At 35.7% G+C, this 20,939-nt stretch overlaps 1 protein-coding gene across 18 annotated transcripts in view; it reads right to left on the bottom strand.

Moving 5' to 3' along the window:
- The window catches only part of UBR5 (ubiquitin protein ligase E3 component n-recognin 5), a 94,745-nt gene that overhangs the window by 48,507 nt on the left and 25,299 nt on the right, over positions 1 to 20,939 (bottom strand). For 15 of the 18 annotated variants that reach the window (XM_041122906.1, XM_041122911.1, XM_041122909.1 and 12 more), the window contains 8 exons: positions 18,707 to 18,866; positions 11,827 to 11,976; positions 9,609 to 9,820; positions 4,877 to 4,993; positions 4,687 to 4,797; positions 3,766 to 3,920; positions 1,654 to 1,771; positions 614 to 798 (listed from right to left, as the gene is read on the bottom strand). In XM_041122906.1, the coding sequence (XP_040978840.1) occupies positions 614 to 798; positions 1,654 to 1,771; positions 3,766 to 3,920; positions 4,687 to 4,797; positions 4,877 to 4,993; positions 9,609 to 9,820; positions 11,827 to 11,976; positions 18,707 to 18,866 (1,208 nt within the window). The remainder of the gene's footprint in view (positions 1 to 613; positions 799 to 1,653; positions 1,772 to 3,765; positions 3,921 to 4,686; positions 4,798 to 4,876; positions 4,994 to 9,608; positions 9,821 to 11,826; positions 11,977 to 18,706; positions 18,867 to 20,939) is intronic. The other 3 variants (XM_041122912.1, XM_030011234.2, XM_041122918.1) reach the window with 2 other exon arrangements.

The following is a 20,939-nucleotide window of genomic DNA, read 5'->3' as shown; positions in this document are numbered from 1 at the left end:
TGGTGCTATGCTGCTTAATCAGAGATTAGCTCTATAACATTACCTGAGCACAGATACAATGTTACAGAAAATAAACATCCTTCCATGTGCTTCATTTGAAGACAGGACGAATTATTAGCATTATACAGTAACCTGAAACTCGAGAACTGCTAAACTTTTTCAAGCTTTTCTTGAAACAGTTTAAATCCATTTTAAGAAACATTTAACTGGCAATTGTGGACCCAATGACTTTTTCACACTATGGAAGGGCTGAAACAGGGGTCTCAATGCCATGAAGAAGGGCCTGAAAACAGTTAGTTCTGTAACAAAACCACTTTCAGTTATTCAAATATAAAATCTTGGAAACTTTATGGAACACTGCAGGAAGTCTTCCTTTAATACTCCTCCTGCGTTTCACATCTCCATAGTGGTTTCACACAACTGAGATGCCTTTCCTGTGGTGAGAATTTCTGCACATTTAGCAGAGTTTACAAGAAAGCTAGAACCTTATAAAAAAGGCAAAAAGTTCAAACTGATAAAAATGTGACCTTCCTTCTTTTCAATTTTTAATCAATCACCAAGAGAATATCAAATAAATGTTCTGTGTGTATGCATGTGTGTTCTCAACACTTACTTTGCCTCAGTAGTTTTGCTAGCTTTCTCCATGTTTTTCAAGCTCTCGGGTGACCGAAGCTGAAATCGACAGCTGTCATTCATGTTCCAAACAGATTCCATTAACACACCCACTTTAGGAATTCCAGCACTGATTGAAAAAGCAACTGCTCCAGCATGATAGAGGGGGTTATTTCTTAAACACACCTACAGACAGAAATATTTATTTCTATGAGAAAAATGGATTATACTGAGGGAAATCATATATGCATGCATTTTCTTGGTGACATATGTAGTAGTCAAAAAATAAGAAAACTTACAGAACTAGATGAAGAGGAAGGAAAGTCAGCATGACGTACTATGCACTTTGCTAGGAAAAAAGAGGCTGTTGTGCAATTCACGCCTGAAACCAACAGCTTTAGCAGTGCAACTGTTTAATATATAATATTTAGATGCTCAACCACAGAAGGAACAATTCATCCAATAATAAAGACTCATCCCAGAGTTGATTAGAATGGATTGGGAACCAAAAGAAATGTGCTCCCTGGGAAAGAGCTGTTTTGTCTCATACTAGTTCCAATACTAATCACAAAAAGAATCCTACAGCTCTGTATCAGCTATTAACTTTTTTGGTAAAGGCTTCAAACCAAAGGCCTCTCCCACTGCATAAATAAATCAAATTCAGACTCTAATACTGCAGGCACTTAAATGCCAAATCATTTACAAAGTTATGTGCTCTATTGAGAATCGTACTTATATAATTACTTTCTCTCAAAATACAGAATCAGTACGTAAGTTATAACAGAATATTTTGTATGAGTACAGCTTGTTCCTCCATGTTTGCAGCAGTAATTATAGTAGTAAAACAATAACAATACTAACAGGACACATCAATTTACAGTCATATAATTAAAACATGCTATTTTAATTCCATATTATTGATAGAACTTTTGTGCATAACAAGAATAGAACCTAATTTGTTTTATTTTGGTTTTTTGAAGGGCAGGCTGTAAGCTCATCATATAGCACTGTAAAAATGCCACTTGTGACAGTTGCACTTGCCTGGGTTCCAACGGTTATATTTGGCATAGAGGAGATACCAGCACTAGACTTCGGCTTTTTATTTTTTGCTCTGGCCTTTTCTAGCATTTTCTTCCTTTGGCTGAAAGGAACTACACCCCTGTGGAAAAACGCATATTATTTTTTAAAAGGCTATGAAAGAAATACTTTGTTTATAACTTTCAAAAGTTTATTCCTTCTGCTTAATGTAGTCATCAAACATACAAGTCTGTGTGCCACCTTCTCCAAAATTTCAAAGCACTGTAGAAATGACATCTTTTTCTATATTCACCTCCACTTTCCAAATTCACCTCAACTGGCCAATTTATTAGCGGGAGGAGGAAGAGGGAGAGCACGTAAGATATGTCACTGCAAAATGGCTTTCCTTCTAGTCCAAAATGCTTCAAGACCTCTGTCACAGACGGTACGCTCCAGTCACAGCTTTAAAGTCGTGGGTTGTCCTCTCTGAACTTGAGGATATCTTTCCCATGACTAGTGATAATTTCCAAATTTTGCAGTTGCTGGGGAACAGGATAAGCTTTTTTGTTTTTACATTCTAAAAGCCTCACTTTCTCTCTGGGGACGGTGGCTGAAGGAGTCTAGGACTCTTAAGACAGAGTTAAGCTGCAAGAGGGGAAAAAAGGACACTTCTTTCATAATTGGATTCACTCAGTTTAGCTGAAAATAACGCCTACATACACAGTTAAGCATGCTTATTATTTTGATACTTCATGTTTTAGTCAGTGGGTTATAGAGTCAGATGCTTTTATTTGAAAACCTTCCACATTAAGGAAAACATAAAAAGCATCAGTCCTGTGCAACACTGGAAATTGAAATCCTGTCTAGTGTACTACAGACCATTGTAACTAAAGATACCAACAGTAACAGAAGCTTCTGCCTACATCAATCTGATTAACATAAAATCACCAATGCTGACATTTAACCCCTCCCAGAAAGGACATGTTGGTTACTAAAGAAATTGCTTTCAGAGATTAGATATAAATGCTAATAAGTCTTTTCATACATTGCACTGATTATTCCAAAAGCAGTAAACATGGCAGTTTCTAATACCACGTATCTCCAGTGTTATGGCTTATTAGTTTCTATGCTAAGAGTAATTACTCTAACTGAGGCATGTCAGCTGTGACATATCAAAAGGGCCAAGAATCAGAGCGCTGTAATTTTGAGATTTGGGACTAGAAGTTAAAATAAAACACATCTGTGTTTAAGATGCAATTCTACTTAATATATCTTCCAGAGAGTTATCAGAATTTAACGAGAAAGCTGTTTCATGAATCAGTTTTCAATGCTCTGATTTCTAACTCATCATCAAGTATTTAACTCATCCGTGCCTAAAAGCTACTTCAGCTTTGGGCATGATATGTAACGCAACGACTCCTAACACACTGACAAAAATAATGCATACTGACAATGCATTAGTAAACTTCAATGAATTCACTCAAATTAGAAATTAATTTCAGAGCTCTTCTGGGAGTGTTGTTTTTGAGGGTTTGGCGCGTTTTTTAGTTTAGGGGGGTTTGGGGTTTTGTTTTGTTTTTTTTTTTTAAAACATAGGCTTCTTAATTATCAAATTGTTAGTTAAAATATTTTAACTAACATTTCGTATTTTACAACGTTTAAAAGTGTTATAAATTTAACAACAAGCTCCACAGGGAGCATCTGATGTTACTTCTCCCTTCTTTAAGATTTGGACCACAAACTAACAGACCAAATTTTCTAACAGAGTGACAAAAGACTGTGGAGCTCATATGTGGGTAAGTTTGTTCCATACTTATAATCTGAAAAAGGCCTAAAAGGCATAAAGAAGTTTATTCTCTGATACTGTGTAGTACTGATATATCTGAATGCTAAAGCACTTATAAACATCTCCTAAAAGAGTAACTTTATTCTCTTAAAGATGTTATAATTGGATTCAAAAGCTTTAGGCATTAAAGAATAGAATAAATACAATTTAAAAAGGGAACCTAAGCTCAAGTGCAGAGTTACAGAGCTCAACACCTGTGGTCCAGTAGTTTTGCAATGCTTCTCAGAACCAAAGACATGAAGACATCCAGTGGATCTACACTGTTGCATATAAACACAGTATTTACTTACCACCAATACAAGTTGTTCTCTAGTTGAGCACATGTGTAAAGAGCACAACAATGTAAAGAAACAATCCGTTCTCCCTGAAGCTCTGAGTATGTCTGTGCAGTGTGTTCTAATTTAGAAGCTACGGAGCTTAAGGTTTCATCTACCCACGTAGCAACCTATGGGAGAAGGGAAGAAAGGAACAGAGAAGGGAGGGGGGAAAAAAGAAAAAGAAAAGTTGCACCTTTAATGTAATATTTACTGGTTTTAAAAGGGGAAAAAAAAACAAAAACAAAAACAACCAAAAAAATTATTCCCTTTGGGATTTTATCCTCTACCACCTTTTCTTTCCCCAGAAAAGAGCTTTTCAGGATCCCCCGTCACCCCCATTTCCAGTCACAAACAAAAACAAAAAAGGTAAAAAAAAAAAAAAAAAAAAAAAAAAACCAGAGAGGTGTCATAAAAATAATTCCAACAATTGCATATACTTTACCAAATCAGTTTCAAGTTCACCCTTAACTGGGCAGAAAAGCATATTTAGATAACTTACTTTACCGCACTGAAAGCTTCAATGCCCTTAGTTTTTCTAGCAAATATATACTGAACATTAACAAGCTTCTCTATTCTTAAACCAGTGTCAGCTTCTACTGTAATAGCAAAAAGTCAAGTACTTCAGATAATCAGGTAAAACAGGTATTTTTTCACTGTTTCAGCTATAAATCTGTCAGATTTTTTTTTTTTTTTAACCTTTTCGCATTTTTACAAAACACCAGTTGGGTTTGTTTTGTTTTTACATCTGTATAGAGAAAAAAAGTGGAATAAACAAACGAATTAACTACTTTCTACTACTGATGAAGCTGAAGAATCAACTTCTCTATAATATATTGCAAGTAACTGAAAAAAAAACAGCTTTGTCAAATTCAGCAACCAGCATACATCTCATACCTTGTTATTTTCAGTGGCAACAGTTGCTCTAATACTATTTGCAGAAAGGAGCACTATCTTTTCATTGGTTAATCCCAAGAACATGGCTCGTGGATGATGCAGTGAAGGATTCTTTGGAAACAAAAAAATATTTTAGATATTCAAAACATATAAATCATTCTGAAAGTAAGCATTTAAAGGTGTACAGTACCTGTGCATTTCTGTAAGGCTCTGATTCACTCCACTTCCATTGATAGAGTTCTCCTTTACTGCTAACAGCCACGAGCTCAGAATACAGAGCTCCAATAGAAATAAACTTTGTTCCATCCTACAAACACAGAAATACGAAGTCTAAGACAGCAATATTACAAATATATAAATATATAAATGCAAAAAAATGAACTTGTAACTGTTAAGTTTTTTTAGAGTTCCCATGAATGTTGAACTTGAAAGTAAAGATATATCCAGCTTGTCTCAAGCTGAGCATGCCCTCAAACACACACACACACAAAAAAAAAGGCATTATTCCTTCTGACAGAGTAAGGGAAGAAAGAAATAGATATTTTCCTGAAGTTTAGCAATAACATATACATGGCAATCAACATGGACAGTTTATTAAGAGCTTCCACAATATTTTAAGAACACAACACCGCTCATAGAATTAAAGATGGGAAGATCTCTTGACTTCTGACATTTAAAAAAGATTTTCCCTCTAAAATTCTGGGGTTTTGAAATGAACAAAAAAGCAACACAAGTCCATTATTCCATTCCTAAGTATACTCATGAAAATTTCTCCCATCTACCTGAGAAATCAATTATCAAATTCACTGCCTCATCAATTAAACTATTCTTATCTTTCACTTCTGAAGGTAAATAACTGCAAACAAGATCAATTAAAAAAAAAAAAAAAATCAGCATGCTACATGTCACATTAATGCATCATTATGACCTGATATGCTGGAAAAGCTTCTAATTATGGATTATCCCCCCCGCCGCCTTTTTCTCCTTTTTAACATTTTACCAAAACTTGTATAGCATCTTTATACTACTAAGGTAGTACCACTTTGCTCAATTGCTTCATCCTGTACCTTACCCGTATGTCACAGGCCTGTTCTCCCCGCTCTTAGATTTGGTTGTATATTAATGTTGCAGCAACTACGCAACAGTTACAATCTCACTTTTTCCAAGCTCCTGTTTCCCCTTGCATTGAAACAAATCTCAAAACTACAGACCTGTAAATTTGAGTGATTTCACAAAACATTTACTTCTGTTTACTGAGAAACATTTGTAAGGCCCATCCATTCGCTGCTCCTCAGGAAGTGCAGCTATGTTCTTTCTAAACTTGTTTAGAAAGACATGTTTTTTCTGAACTTCTAAACATGTTCTTTACTGGTAACAACTAAAAGTTTCCTTGCACTTAAGGGAGAATACAGCTTTTAAAGAATGAAAAAAACAACTTAAACTGGTATAAAATCAAATGCTGTCTTCCAGAGCTACAAATCTGAAAGACAGGTACATGGTAACTAGTCTTCTCTGTAGTAGTCTCCCAGATTAATACCTTTAGCTGCCTCTCTTAGATTACAATATACCACATTTAAGCAATTTAACCAACTGATGGGAAACTTAGTTCTTCCCAGACCATTAAAAAAAGCCCACCATCCAGTACATTTATCTATCTCCTAAATTAAGATACTTTTCTTTCAGCTACAGAAGTTTACAAGTGGAAACATTTTTAGTTTCATAAATCTGGTTTCACGCTATTTTTTCTACTATTTTCAAGCCCAGAAGTGCACATTTCAAAAGGTGTGAGCGTATCCTTGAATAACATGAGATTCAGTACCTCTCTTACCCGTAGCTCAAAATATTTACCTATATTTTGGGAAAGAGAAAGAAGGCAGCAGGAAAGGACAGAAGCAATCACAAGCAATTCTCTTTTATACCCTGATAACAAGATCTAGAATTAGTTAAATCATAAGAGAATTATATGGCTCCAGAGGGCATCTACCAACACAGCACAGAAGTAGCATGAATGCTAATCTGTGTCATGATTAATACTTGCCATCGTAAAAATATTGCATATTCTGAGAAAGAACTACCATCAGAACCTCCTGTAGTCTAATGAGATGCACCTCTTCTTCATCAGCATAAATGAATTTTCAGACATTATCTGGCCTAATGCCTCAAAGTTAAGTATGGAAAGCAATTAAATTTTGCTCCAACATAGTATCATTATGATTTTCAATCTTGCTAATATGTTTTATAACTTTCTATAAACAAGCAGTTTTATACCACAAGCTCAACACTAAAGAGACCTGCCATTCAAAATTTTTCTCTCCCATCAAAATATTAGCAGTTGTGATTTAAATGCTACAGGACCAATGCTACATACACCTCCATGAGACCATTCAAAAGACTAACAGCACAAAGATGCATGAACAACATGACAGCTCTGGTTCTGTAACCAGAGTCTTATGTGTTCAACTATAAATTCTGACTTTAGACCAGAGAAATTACATACTCGAAGATGATGTAGGTTGCTGACAAAATCTTAGTATCTCAATAGCTAAACAGAATATACCTACTTGAACAAACTAAAGGCTCAGCTTGCACCTACTACAGTCTAGCATTAAAAATTAGCCATATTTACCATACTATAGAGTGGCTCTGATACACATGGCACAATGTTGATACATGGCAGTATAGACTAATAGTACTATAGACCAACAAGAGTTGAACTATCAGAAGAATTGATTTCACTTATTTGGTGGAGAAAACTCAGTATATATGCAACATGTCTCAACATCATTCATCTCAGATTGTCGGTGAAATTGATGCATTTGGGAACACTATCAGCTTTCCAAAAGTTTCATCCATTCCTCTCAGGTTGGTACTTTACCTCCCATAAACATAAGTTAACCATCCTCATCATGGGCTACTACAGTTCTGTCTCAAATGCTGAATGTCAAAATAATGAAATATTAAGGAAAAATATTTGCAAACAAGATTGGTTATTTTGTAGCGATTTCTCACATACTTTAATCTCTCCCCTAGCTTACTGTCTTCTCCATTAACATTTCAAGACCTCCTTTCCAATTTTCAAAATGGAAGAAACGTCTGAACTGGCCTCTCAGCTAAATCATCTCCCTCAGGATTCACCTTGAAGAATTTCTATTGGAAAATACCACCAACAAAACTTCAGAGTGGGGCTCTAGCAAGAAAGATGCAGAACAATTTCTTAAGAACATTCAGCTGAAGGACAGGATGAAAAGTTTAACTACTTTTGGATAAAGATGAAAGGCCTTTCCATAAGACACCTTCATTTAACTGAAACCTAGGGTTTATATGAGTGCATACGCAAACAGGTATCTCAGAATAAGTTCAGTGTATTTAAATTGAACAAGCATGCAATGAGATATCACAGCAAGTTAATTCCATAAAAGATGCCCAGTAAAAGACTGCAATAATTGTCCTAGGGCAGGATCTGCTGAGTTTGCAAATAACAAAAAAAAAAAAAAACATCCAGGAAAAAAAAAACCTAAACCCTAATTTAGTTACTAAGTTTCAGGGCCAGAGAGAAGAATGGGGTTAACAGGAAAAACATTCCTGAAGTAGCAAAAAAACATAACATAACAAGAAGCACAACATTAATAATAGCTATAATAACGTTACCAAAACACAGCAGTGAAAATAAAAGATGTTAGTACTCCAAATCTAAACTACATTTATTCTTTGATGCTAAAACCCCTGAAATCTCTCTCTACCCAAGCTAGATGACTCTCTCATTCTACCATTATGACAAAGCAAGGGGGACAAAAGCTGCCAATTTTCACTGACACAGAAGTTTAGCGTTACTGGCTGAAAAAAATAAAATCACAATTTAGACATAAAAGGTCCGGTTGGGAGAGCAAGTATTAGACAAACATTCTTTTTAGGTATCTTCATTTCTCAGTTTGAATGCCTGAATGAAGATGACAGCAGCTAAAGGTGAGCTACTGTAAGCAGAAATAAGCCTCGAAATTCACCTCCCTCTTCAAGCTCTCTATCTATATTTAGTCTGAAAGGAAAAAACAGAGACACAGAAAAAGAAAGCATGACATCAAAATAGCAACGTCACAGATACTGCAGACAGACAGAAATTGGAACACTAGAAAGACACCCCAAGTTCATAAAATTTGGTCTAATAAACATAGATTATCACTTCCATTCCTGGGAAGTTTTTTTGGTTTGGTTGGTTGGTTCAGGTTTGGTTTGGTTTTGTTTTTTGAAGTCATTTCCCCAAGCATGTAGGTAATTCATAAAGAAAATGACTACAGATACCCAATTAGCAACATATCGCTGGTGTTCCTATCATTCTTATATCTCATGTGGGAATTACTTCTTGCCTTGAAAATGGAATTCCAGTTACAAAGAAAACCAGCTAATCAAAGCCAAAGAGATTCTGAAGGAGCAACCAATACTCATTTAAGTTATTGGTCAACTCAAAACACAACTGCAAATAAATGTCAGCTTTCAGCACTGTTGCTTAAAAGCCCAATCCACTCAAACTGAAAGTATCTCTGGGTATAATAACACTAATCAAAAAAAGGTTTCCTTGATGAAGGATAGTTTAAATTTTCATGAGTTTCCTATTGCCTATTAAATGCTTTGAGCACCTAAATGAAAAAAGCAAAAAAGAAGAAAAAACCCAAATCTTACAATCTACAGCAGTGCCTTTAAAACACATGGAGAAGAAAATTAAAACAGTAATAACAGAAGCACAGCTATAGGGGTGTAACTAGTCATTTATAATTTTCCTAAGTGCATAATAAAGAATATGCTTTATTACATTATCTCACATAAACTGAGATGTGATATTCAAAAAGGAAACACAGAGTATTTATTTGGAAAAAATAAACAGATCTATTGCACAGCACACAAATAAAATAGTAAAAAAAATTCAATACCTTATCTGGCCACCACTGCAAGTCTTCTCCTAAAGAAACAGGACTTTGAACTGGTGTATTCTTCTTGTCCAGGTTTGGTTCCCCTTCCTTACTTGTAGAGCCTCTTTCATTATCAAATGAGGCTCCATCAAGCCACCTTCGTTCACGCAAACGTAAAACGGACTCACGTTCACGCAACAGCTCAGAGTCTCTCTCTAAGGGAAGAAGGAGAACTGGTATGCAATTGGGTCACACCAGTGGGATAAAAGTAAGCCACTCTCTAGTAAAGACCCTTCAGGATGCAACTAACAGCAGTTAAATCTACTCACACAGATTAAAAATAAAGTCCTGACATGCAACATTCAATATATTAACCCTTTCAAGCATATGTACTTTAGAATTACTAAACATAAAAATAAACTAGAAATAAAGAAGTCTTACAGTTTTGTGCACTATAAAAAATGCTAAAGCATTTTTACTTACATCATAAGAGGCCAAATACATTTAACATTGCAATTTAAAGTTTTATAGTACAATATGCAGAGTTTTGTAGTATTGTTTTATCAACGTAGTAACAACAACAACAAAAAAATCTAAGTCTATATAGTCTGTTAGATCTCTTTATGCAAACCAAAAAAGAGTATTTATTAGAGAGTTTCATAACAACTTTCCCCCAAAAAAACAGTAATTTGAAAAGGTTAAAGAAAGCAAGCATTAAAAAAAGCTCTCGTATACATGTTTGATAATCCAACCCCTTTTGTTTAAAGCAATATTCCATAGGACTGGATTTAATAAATTAAAGTGTATCTGTTTTGAGTAGATCAAATGAAAACTTTTCAAGAGTCAGACAAGTTTTAAAAAGGATCCTTGTAGGAAAATGTTCCTTACCAAAATGCTTCCCCTCCAATTGGCCTACAAACTGTCTAAAGCCAGTACTCTGCAGTTCGCTCATGCAGATAAATTTTTTAAATCAGGTAATCAAACTAACTTTCCAAGAGTCAACTATGCATGGAAAATAAGGATTATAAAATTCGTAGTAACGTCTTATATAGAATAACCTTAGGAAAGGAAAAAAAAGGAGGAATTTAGAAGGAGTTATGTCAGATGCTGAATATTCGTACATGCACATAATGCATTTAACCTATTAAGTACTTTACTTATGCCCACAAAAATCAACTGGAATTACATGTATGAGATGACCACATTATTATATCATAGTTTCAACAAATTATGCCAAGTCTTGGGTCTTTTTCTGTATTAGACAAATGGGAAAGTTTTTTCATAAGCCAAACACTACAGCTTGTCTTACAGATACATTTCATAAAGTACTGTACTTATTTTCTAGCAAACATGACACTGACCCCTGACTAATAATTTTGTAACAGGAACTTACATGTTCAGCAATTAATATACTAAAACATGTTCATGAAAGGCAACAAAACTGTACTAAACAAACAATCACAGCAGAGGTTGGATTAACAGTTTGGACATACTCTAGGCATTTGCACAACAGCTTCAAAAAGATAGGAAATTGCTGCATGGTCTGTTATAAATCTTTTAAGAGTAATATGCTTTTAAAAAAAAAAAAAAAAGTAAAATGCCTTGACACTGCTCAAGGAGGTTTTTTTATCAGCTGCCAATAGTTTTCCTTATTCAACTATAAAAATGCTTCCCAAAAGTAAAATTTAGATTTCTTCTCCCTCCTTAGTATCTAAAGTTCCTCATTCCATAAAGGTAACTTCTGTCATGGAACAATTAAGGAAATGTGAAGTACAGTGAACAAAGAGCAACCCAAAAGAAAGGAGGAGGGGGGGAAGGGAAAAAAAAACAGTATTAAAAAAAAAAAAAAAAAAAATCAAGAATGGTGCATGTCATCGATTGTTATTCATTTTTGAGCCAAATTAAATACTTGTAATGCAATCTATGTATTAGTAGGTACTTACACTACAGTTTAAAATAAAATTAACATGCAAGAATTTTATAACACCTTGCAACACCAGTGATCAACAATTAGATTTAAAATACATGACTATCAAGGTTCTTGCAGAACTTACCTGCTAATATTCAGAATTCATTAATAATTTTGATAATGAGTAACAGTCTATTTGTCTACTCTATATTTCACAACATATCACAGTCTAGTTTCGCATTAAATCAGAATCTAAACCACCAGTGTGTACTATCACTAGCTTTTTCCACAGCAAACTACTTATTACAAAGAAAAAAGGTGCAAAATTACCTCTGGATGAGCCTAGCCTGGAAAGTGATGAGCGCCGAAAGGATGGATAACCAAAGTAACTAATATCTTCTGAAAACATAGCATCAGCATCAATAATGACACTTGGGTGAGCAGAATGTATGTCAGCATCCAGAAGAGACATAAGATCCTCTATAAGAGGAGACAAGGGTCTTAAGTGAATAATCAGCTACTTAAAACATCAGCTAGAGAGACCATCAACTAAACAAATATCAAAACAAAAAAATCCTATCTATTAATTGAATTTCTGCTCTTCAGATTCACCAGTGCAAACTCATGTGCCTCCTATGCAACCACATTTACAATCAAGCTTGGTGGACTAGTGAACAAAACCAGTTTCCCTACAAGAACTGCTCTGTCACTTATCTAACCACATTTCCCAAACAAGACTTGTCCAAAACACATTTTTCTGTAACCCAGAAATTCAAACTTTAGCCTGTCACTTGAAAGAACAAAGCACTAGGATAAGATAGATACATATACATAGATGTGCACACACACTCATGCACGGAATGCAGAACTCCAAAGATGACCTAGAATTAAGGGAGGACAGAATTCATGGTGAAAGCTGGCCTTCACAAAGCCACATCTTTGATGTCAAAGACTGTATGTTCCTCCACAGAACATTTCTTTCAGAGAATGACGCACCTGTTTAATTCACAGGCTAGTAGAACAACAACTGTTATCTGGAAAAAGCACCATTTTTTAATACCATGAGTTAAAAAAAAAAGAAAAACAACCAAAACCAAAAAGATGAACTTAAATACTGTGACTGCCCTAGCTCTTATGTTAGAAAACTTGAATTTCTCTGAAGTGCTGATCACGATTAAAGTATAAAACAGGTTCCTTCCTTTTACTAAACTACAGCTACTATCCACACACAAAAGAGGCTACTGAAAATTCATGTACTTTATTGAAGTCCAGCAATATGGACTGACAAGACAACTAAACCTGACTACCATCTTGCTGCTACAGAAAGGACAGTCCTACTTCCCTCCTTCATCCCTGTGGCAGGCACCTCCTTGGGGCAAGGTGGGATTTCTACATCTACTACTAGCACATTCACCTGGCTTGAAACAATACTTTGTAGAGTATAGAAGTAAGGTGGGAAGCAATCTTCAGACTGACTTAACTGGGTAGTCAGAGCTCCAAAAGTGGTGCCTCACCACACGCACCAAAGCTGACCAGACCCTACTGCTGCCAAAGGAGACAGTTCTGCCCCTTCCCAAACTTTCAAGCAAATCTGACTAAAATATCAGGCTCCCCAAATTAGGTTTCAGCTAACCCATCCAGGCACACAAACCTCACCACCATGCAAGGGAATGGCAGGATAGCTCCTTCTGGCAGCAGGACAACCTCATCTGCTTTAACCACTCATGAAGCTAACATGATGCTATACACAGAGTCCCTTCAGAAAACACAGAGAGCGCACATATAATTTCAACACATCCAGTTCTCAGCCTCTACCTCATTGTAAGCATAAAAGAAAATAGTGGCTAGAAATCAAGGTTTGAAGCTAAATATAAGTGTTCTTAACAGCAGGAACTGATTATTATGGGTCTTTTTCTCAGGATCTGTAATGAAGGCGGCGGGGGGGGAGGGAACACAAAGGAGAGAGTATCCAAAAACTGAATAGGAGCCAGAAGTCCAGTTTACAGCCAGTATTAATTCACTTAACTGTTCCACTTACTGATATTTAAAGTGTTAGAGACTTTCACATCCCTGCACATCAGAATATTCATCCTTAAATTTCTAAACTCTCATCTCCAGGAAATATAACATACCAACTACAACCAACCGTCCCCAGAAAAACAGCACCGTAACTAGTGAGTGTTTGGATTTCAAAGCAAGCAAGACCTGCACAAATGCTTTTTGCATTAAATAAGTAATCTACTCACTAGATTACTGTGAGTAATTATAGACACAGACACTAGTCTGTGCTTCTATAAGCACACCACTTGGGACTCAGTGGTTCATGCAGTACATTTTAGGAAGTCATCCTTGACAGACTGCTTGGAAAACCTAGTAAAAAAAAAAAAAAAAAAAAAAAAAATCGGATTTGGCAAACAGGCTCTGTGTTAGTAAAACACTTCGAATCACTCAGACTGGCCTTATCCTGCCTGCTACTTTATCTATTTTCCACTGGCTTTCCACAATGATAAATCAGCAGTTCACCTCACCTTAAGAGTGTCAACTTGTAAGTACCAGACTTTAAGAGCTGCAAACACAGCTGAGACACTGTTGTATCTCCCAATATTCACAGACTGCTCCTCTTCCCTCCTCCCACACCCACCACAACCATCTCTTCCTAGGTAAGCTCCAACCTCTCTACAGTCTAGCAACTTGTTCTCAATTTTTTTTGGTCACTGTTCAACCAAAAATTGCAAAAAACTTTGATCTCTTTTTAGGACCACAACTGGCCAGTACAGAAAAGAACTCTCCAGCCTCATTCAAAATGGACAATATGGCTTTTTTTTAAAGGTAAGCCAAGCCATAAATCCTCTTGACAGAAAATACACACTAACTTGTGACACACACATACCTTCCACCATGTTAGGTGACTTTAGTTTAGCTGTGTTTCCAAAAAGGAAAGTAAAAATTCAAGCCATCAGACTTGAGAACCAAAACCACGTGGGTTTTGGCTAAATGTGCATTAAGTGAGGAAATGAAGCCTTTTTTTACCCTCTTACTTCAGCTTCAAATCAGACTTTAATTTTCTTCCAATATTACTGCAACAGATACCCCTTCTTCCATTTTCTATACCAGCAAACAGAGGTGCTGAAACCAGTAGGGATAGGAGCCAAATCCACTCCCCTTCAAAAATCACTGGAATTTTTTTAGTGCTGTGAAAACACAGATACTGCAAGGCTACATCCAGTTTAAGAATCCAGAGGAAAAAACATTCTCTATGACTTTATTTTCCTGCTCTTCAGAAAAATCCTATGGGATGATTTAATTCATCTCTTGTGCCGTGTTAGACCAGAATCAGACCACACCCTTCACATTTAGATGTGGTAATTCTGATCAACCTATTTAGGTAAGAAAGTACCTAAGATTCACTAGTAAATACCATTGAAAATCGGAAGGAAAAGGATATCCAGTGCAGATGAAAGGAGGAAAAAAAAAAACCTACCCCAAGTTCCAGTATGCACATAAGCAGCAATTCAAGTACTGAGAGAATTTTTATTTTCAGTAGCCTATGCATAGCATTATCACTGGATTCATTAACTAAAGGCGTTGCCTAGGTCAATTCCGATCTCAAGTTCGGCTCGCATTAAACCTTCTCCCTTAAGCGGGCAATCATAAATTCTCTCCCCTCTTCACAGCTGCATATTTTTATAAAATATTCAACAATTCAATGACTTCAGTATCTCCTCCTCTTTCAAGTTTGGATTAAATTGGCAAAACTGTGACAGTGAAGGGAGAGAAACATGTATTTTGGTTTCCTAGGAAACCTGACTCAAACAGAACTCCAGAACTCATTTCTTGATAAGATATATTTATTCAAAACATTACCCAACTTGAAGTTCATCTTAAAAAAAACAAAACAAAGAAAACCAAATCACACTAACAAAACCACAGAAAAAAAACATACACCAAATTGTTTTCCCCAAAGGCAAGCCACTGAACTGATACTATGCTGTGCTCTGGTTCCCATCTCCCCTCACTGCAAGCCAATACAGTAAGTACTGCTGCAATACCAGCTCATCTCTCTTCTCTCCTTTAACAAAAAAAAAAAAGAAAAAAAAAAAAAAAAGATTTTTAAACAAGCTCATCTCAATTCCAAAATCCAAAGTAGTCTGGATGTTGCCAAACCTATGTTTCACAAGTCCCACTAGCAAGAACCCACTATATCATGCAGAAGTTACTGAGCAAGCATGCACGCCTCTGAACTATACAAACAACAAAATATTTTAACTTCCACAGAACGTCTATACAGAAGATTAACAGAACATAAAGCCCAGAAGAAGCCTCTAACAATACAACTTGATGTGAGCTGGAAAATTAGAGACCTTTAAGTCTTTTCTGTGCTACATGATCTTTTTCTACGTAGTTTTCACCTTGATTATTTTCCTTATGTACTTGTTATGTATCAACTGAACCCACATTCCTCTCTGCTAACTACGGTAAAACAAAAGAAACAGGACTAGATTACAGAAGGCAAAATCAAGGTACATAAGGCTCCAAAAATAAATATCTAAGAGACACTTGTTGAAGGCAATCTGTACAGAAAAGTAAAGTTCTGCTCTTCACTTAAGACATTTTCCAGAATTCAGGAAGAACTGAGACATGGTTTTTGTTACCTTAAAAAAATTCAGATGCACAACCTTTACAATACTAACTGGAATTATCACAACTGATATATTAATGAAATTATGATGTATTAAACAAGAATTTATTAATTTCACCGTGGTTGGAAAGTATCTTAGGGGGTTTTTTTATTTTTATTTTTTAAATCAACTGTAAATTACTCTTAGTGTTTTTAAAAAAGCTTCTCTGTCTTGGAAGGCTTAGAGGAATAACCCCTAAATTTAAGGGTCACAAAGCACCACACATGCAGAAGGGAGAAAGTAAAAATTAGCATACGCTTTTAATCAAAATGCAAGAGCCTCAAAAGTCCTGAGGCAAAAGTAGTCTTGTCATTTGCTTTTTTTGTGCTTGGAAGGAACAAAATCAAAAAGCTTTAAAGCATAATTTGACATAATTTAAGAAAAAAAATTCTTTATCTTTCAGAATCATTACTAAAACCTGACTAAGAACTGAATGCATATAGCATTTATCAGTTATCTACAGTTTTCTTTAACAAACTCTGATGTTACAGTTCCAAAAGAGCATCCAGAGGTGAGATGACAACTGAAGGCAAGAGTGCAAGAGCAAGTTTCTAGAGCAAAAGACTTAAAAAAAGGTTCTACGTAGTTCTGAAGGACAGAGTGTTGGTGTTTTTCCAGAGTGCTATAGGCAAGTTTCTCTGGCCATCAGGTTTTCCTGAAAACCAGCCTGCATGGTTATGTGACACAAGCGAGGACTGGTAATCTGTACTATTTAATGTACCAACAGTAGATTCATAACAGCACTGACTACTGTTCAGCTAGACTTTTCCTACTGTTTTGATCACATTCAGATATCAAATTAATTCATTTCTGTGCAACAAACTTATTTTTGCTCATAAAACTGAAATAAATCAAGCCAGACAGAGAAGGCATAGCATGTTCTACAAATTGCGAATTACATCTTTGAAGACTGAAGTTTCATTTCCCGCAAGAACCGGGGAAGAGTTAGCCCAGTTTCTCTGTGGGGTAAAAGAAAAAAAAGAGAAAAAAATACTAATATTGGGGGGCTGCAATCTCTTGTAGGAAAGATTAGTCTAAACAAGGGAGAAGCTTTAAAAATTAAGCCAAGGCCAAAATTGTTTGTGAAACTCTGTTTACTACTTTAACGTATCTCAAATACAAAAGACACACAGACTGTAGCACAGGCACCTTCAAATAAAAGTCACCAGTCATAGGTTGTCAGACAGTCCCTATTAACTGATCCTGATGATCTCAAGAGGTACTAAGAGAATAGTTAATGCTGTAGAAAGCTGGTTAGTATGGTTAAAAGGAACTTCTATTGTAAATGATTACTAACAGTGATTTATCTTCTGAAGGCTGGTTCTGGAGGAATGCATTCAGGTATGCTTAGAGTAAGAACTCCTGCTTTGAATACTTGGAAAGAGTTAAGAGAATTTACTTCCTCCAATGCATCTGTCTAATGCTATTAAGCTAATTACTAAAAAACAAGACTCAAATTAAAGATTTTTCACCCCTTTCACCAGAGGATTCTTAATTCTACAGCAAAATAAAGAAGCTTGACAGATGCAACTAAAACTAGAAGAGGCAAAATGAAATACAAAGCCTTTGCTGCAGAACAAAAAAGCCTTTGTCTAATCACATGATTGACAGGATAAAGATGGAGGAAGCCCATGAACCTTCCTGGTGAACCAGATGAGCAGAAAAAAAAACGTTTATTAGAAAAATATCAAAACATCATTTTGACACACAGAAAGAAAAGCTAATATGTAGTCAGAGTTTAGATGTGTTCTTTTCATGCAGTGTACCTAACACAAACATTAAATTTGGCTGCTATGTTTTCAAATACGTTTACTCAGCAAGAAAAGATTACCTAAATTATTTAGCCAATGCAAAAAAAGACTCAAAGTCTTTTATAAAAAGCAATTCTATGGGACAGACAATATTTCAAAAATAGCTGGACTTCAATTACAGCATTTTACCAGTATAGCCAGAATACTACAGCATTTATGAAGGGAACCTGAGATGAAGAATAAATTCTCTATCTAACTCTAACAACTGTAAGCTGTTTTGCCCTCACTTGAGATATTTTTATTAGAAAAAAGCTGTATAATTTTTGCTCTAAAAACTGCTTCATCTTAATAATATATGTTAGTAGTAAAAAACATGCAAGTCACTAGAAGGTTTTAGAATTAGCTTTTATGAGCAAGCCACACAGCAGTCTCAGCATCTCGTTGAGCAGCAAAATAGACGTAAGTAATGCTGATGTTACAAAGCCTGGGATCCTAAAAAAAAAAAAAAACCCAAAAAACAAAACAAAAAAAAAAAAAACAACAACACCCGACTTTCCTGCCACCCACAAACAGGGTCAACAGTTATTCTTCAATGCCTAACCTAATCCCTCAACACATCCCAGTGCATCTTTTGTTTTGCGCATCTTTAGACTTTGCTCCTATAAGCAAGAACTGTCTTCGCTGCATACCTTGCACAGCACGGAGCACGCTGTCAGTATTTAAATACAGAAAAATAAGAACACATTGGCATTTTCTTATCAAAAGTTGCAGGATACAAACCTCCAGGAAGATATGATTCACTTGCTGTGTCATCCCCATCATCTCCATCTTCATCATCACGACTCAACAAATTATTTACAGCAAGGTTTACATCAAGATTTGTTCGCTGGAGTTCCCGAATAATAATACTTCTGGACTTTCCTTGTAAAACAACTTGTGCCTGTAACAGCAGAGTATAATTGGTTACTGGTCATTCTCAGCTCACCGACCACCATTCATTAGAAAAGAATGCTTAATTCTAAAAGAAGTCTAATAAAAACCAAAAGTCAATCACAGTACATGCAGACAAAGGCTCAACATACATTTGTCAGTATTTTGTGCTAGACAGTCAACCTTCTCTCAGTTCAAGTTAGTCCACTGAATTCCAACTTTGGTGCTGAATTTCCTAATGTAATCTTAGAATCTACTTCTTGAAACGCTTAATGCTGTAGTTAAAGGATAAGCAAAATCTGGTTTTGAGAATGTTCTGTATGTTTCTGTAAAAAGTGTTTAAACTTACTATGTCAATCAGCAGAGTTTTGCAACCAACTTGTTCTAAAACTACACCTCAATCAATCCCTGTCTTTTTGACAGCGGTTTCTCTTTCCACTGCCCTTCAGTATGTAACCACCTTACTCCCTCTTTTTCTCATCATTCTGTTTCTAAAGGCTTATCTTCAGCAGTTTCTGCAACATTTAGATTAGCAAAGTGCAAATGCAGAAAAAACCTTCCAAATGTGAAACAGATGCAATGAATTTACAAAAACCAGAAGCATTCTGGTCTATTCCACTAACCCTCAGACTCAGAGCATTTTGTTTTTCCAGACAGACTACCCTCTACTGAATGCCAGAGAAGATGACAGAGTTCTAGGCGATCACAAACTATGTGAACAAGGTCAGAAACCAGTACTGAATGTTTTCATAACACAGTAAAAATGAGGCACAAAAAAAAAAAAAGGGACATTTTAACAGCACACAAAGGTAAGCTTTTTGTCGTAATATTCTATGACAGACCTTTACAGATTTTCGAGACATGGCAGAATTTGTTACATAGACCAGCTGTGAAGATCCTTCCCACTAGTCTGCTTTAGAGTTACCCCCAAAATGTTTTAGACACCTTTTGTTTTAAAGGTAGACAAAGTATGCTTTTTTTTTAAAAAAAAAAAGCAAAAGATCACAGCAAGGGAAGCAAAGTTACAATTTCACCAACAAACCATACGTTAGATTACAGAATGGAACTGTCTGGACCAAGGGATATTAGTCTGCTTTTCTATTTCAGGTAAGGTATCAAGGATGTCAGTAAACACTCAAAAAAACTTGGAGGTGAACAATTAAGTCAAAAAATCCCCACCACTCCACAGCTGAAAGAGACCGCTGGAGGTCATCAACCAAACCACTTCCTGAAAGCAGAGCTAACAACAGAGTAACCAACACCTCCAGTATCTTGCCTCTGTGAAGGGAGAAGCTCCCAGCTTTTACAGGTGTTTGAGTTCAAATAGAGAAAGAAATTAGAAGCCAGTCTGTCACTGGTGGGACTGTAGATACCTTGTCTGCTAGCTCCTGTCTTGTGCCAGTCATGCTACAGGCCATTCAAAGCATGCAAGCACATTATCTTTGGCCTAGCAACTAACACCTGTATTAGAAATATAGACCAGCAACTTGTTTTGAACTAAGAATTAAAATGCATTAACTAGTCACATATTTTGAATGTATTATTTTCTTCAAACGTGGTGAAAAACATTATTTTAACAAACTCCACTTAATCACACAATGCAAAGTCCATCAGCTTATTCAGGCTTTAGTGCATTAAGACGCAAAAGCAGAGCAACTTATACCCAACATTCATCAGTTACATTTATAAAAAATTAAGTAGAGGTGCCCATGAAGAAAAATTCTAAGTATTTTAAAGAGACTAAACATGTTTACTGTCTTTCATTTAGATCTAAAATGAATCACTCCTTTTATCAAAAAAGTCAACTTGCCCCCCTTCCTTATACTCCTTCAAGAAACTTAACTTTATTAGCTACCTGCTTGATACAATTCTCAAATATTTGATTTTCTCACTACATCTTCCATCTGCAAATGAACAATGCGTGACATTCTTCATATAGATTAAACACATACCTTGTCTTAGTGGAATTTTGGGAAACGAAAATTCTAGAATCCAAAAGAAGTCTATCACTCACACAACACATTTAAGAATAAAAAAGCAATTCAGCTAGAGAAAGTCAATGTTTTCAACTACATGCCATTAC

The sequence above is a fragment of the Aquila chrysaetos genome, chromosome 4, assembly GCF_900496995.4.
Source record: "Aquila chrysaetos chrysaetos chromosome 4, bAquChr1.4, whole genome shotgun sequence".
NCBI lineage: Eukaryota > Metazoa > Chordata > Aves > Accipitriformes > Accipitridae > Aquila > Aquila chrysaetos.
This window is presented reverse-complemented; position numbering and strand designations above follow the sequence as displayed.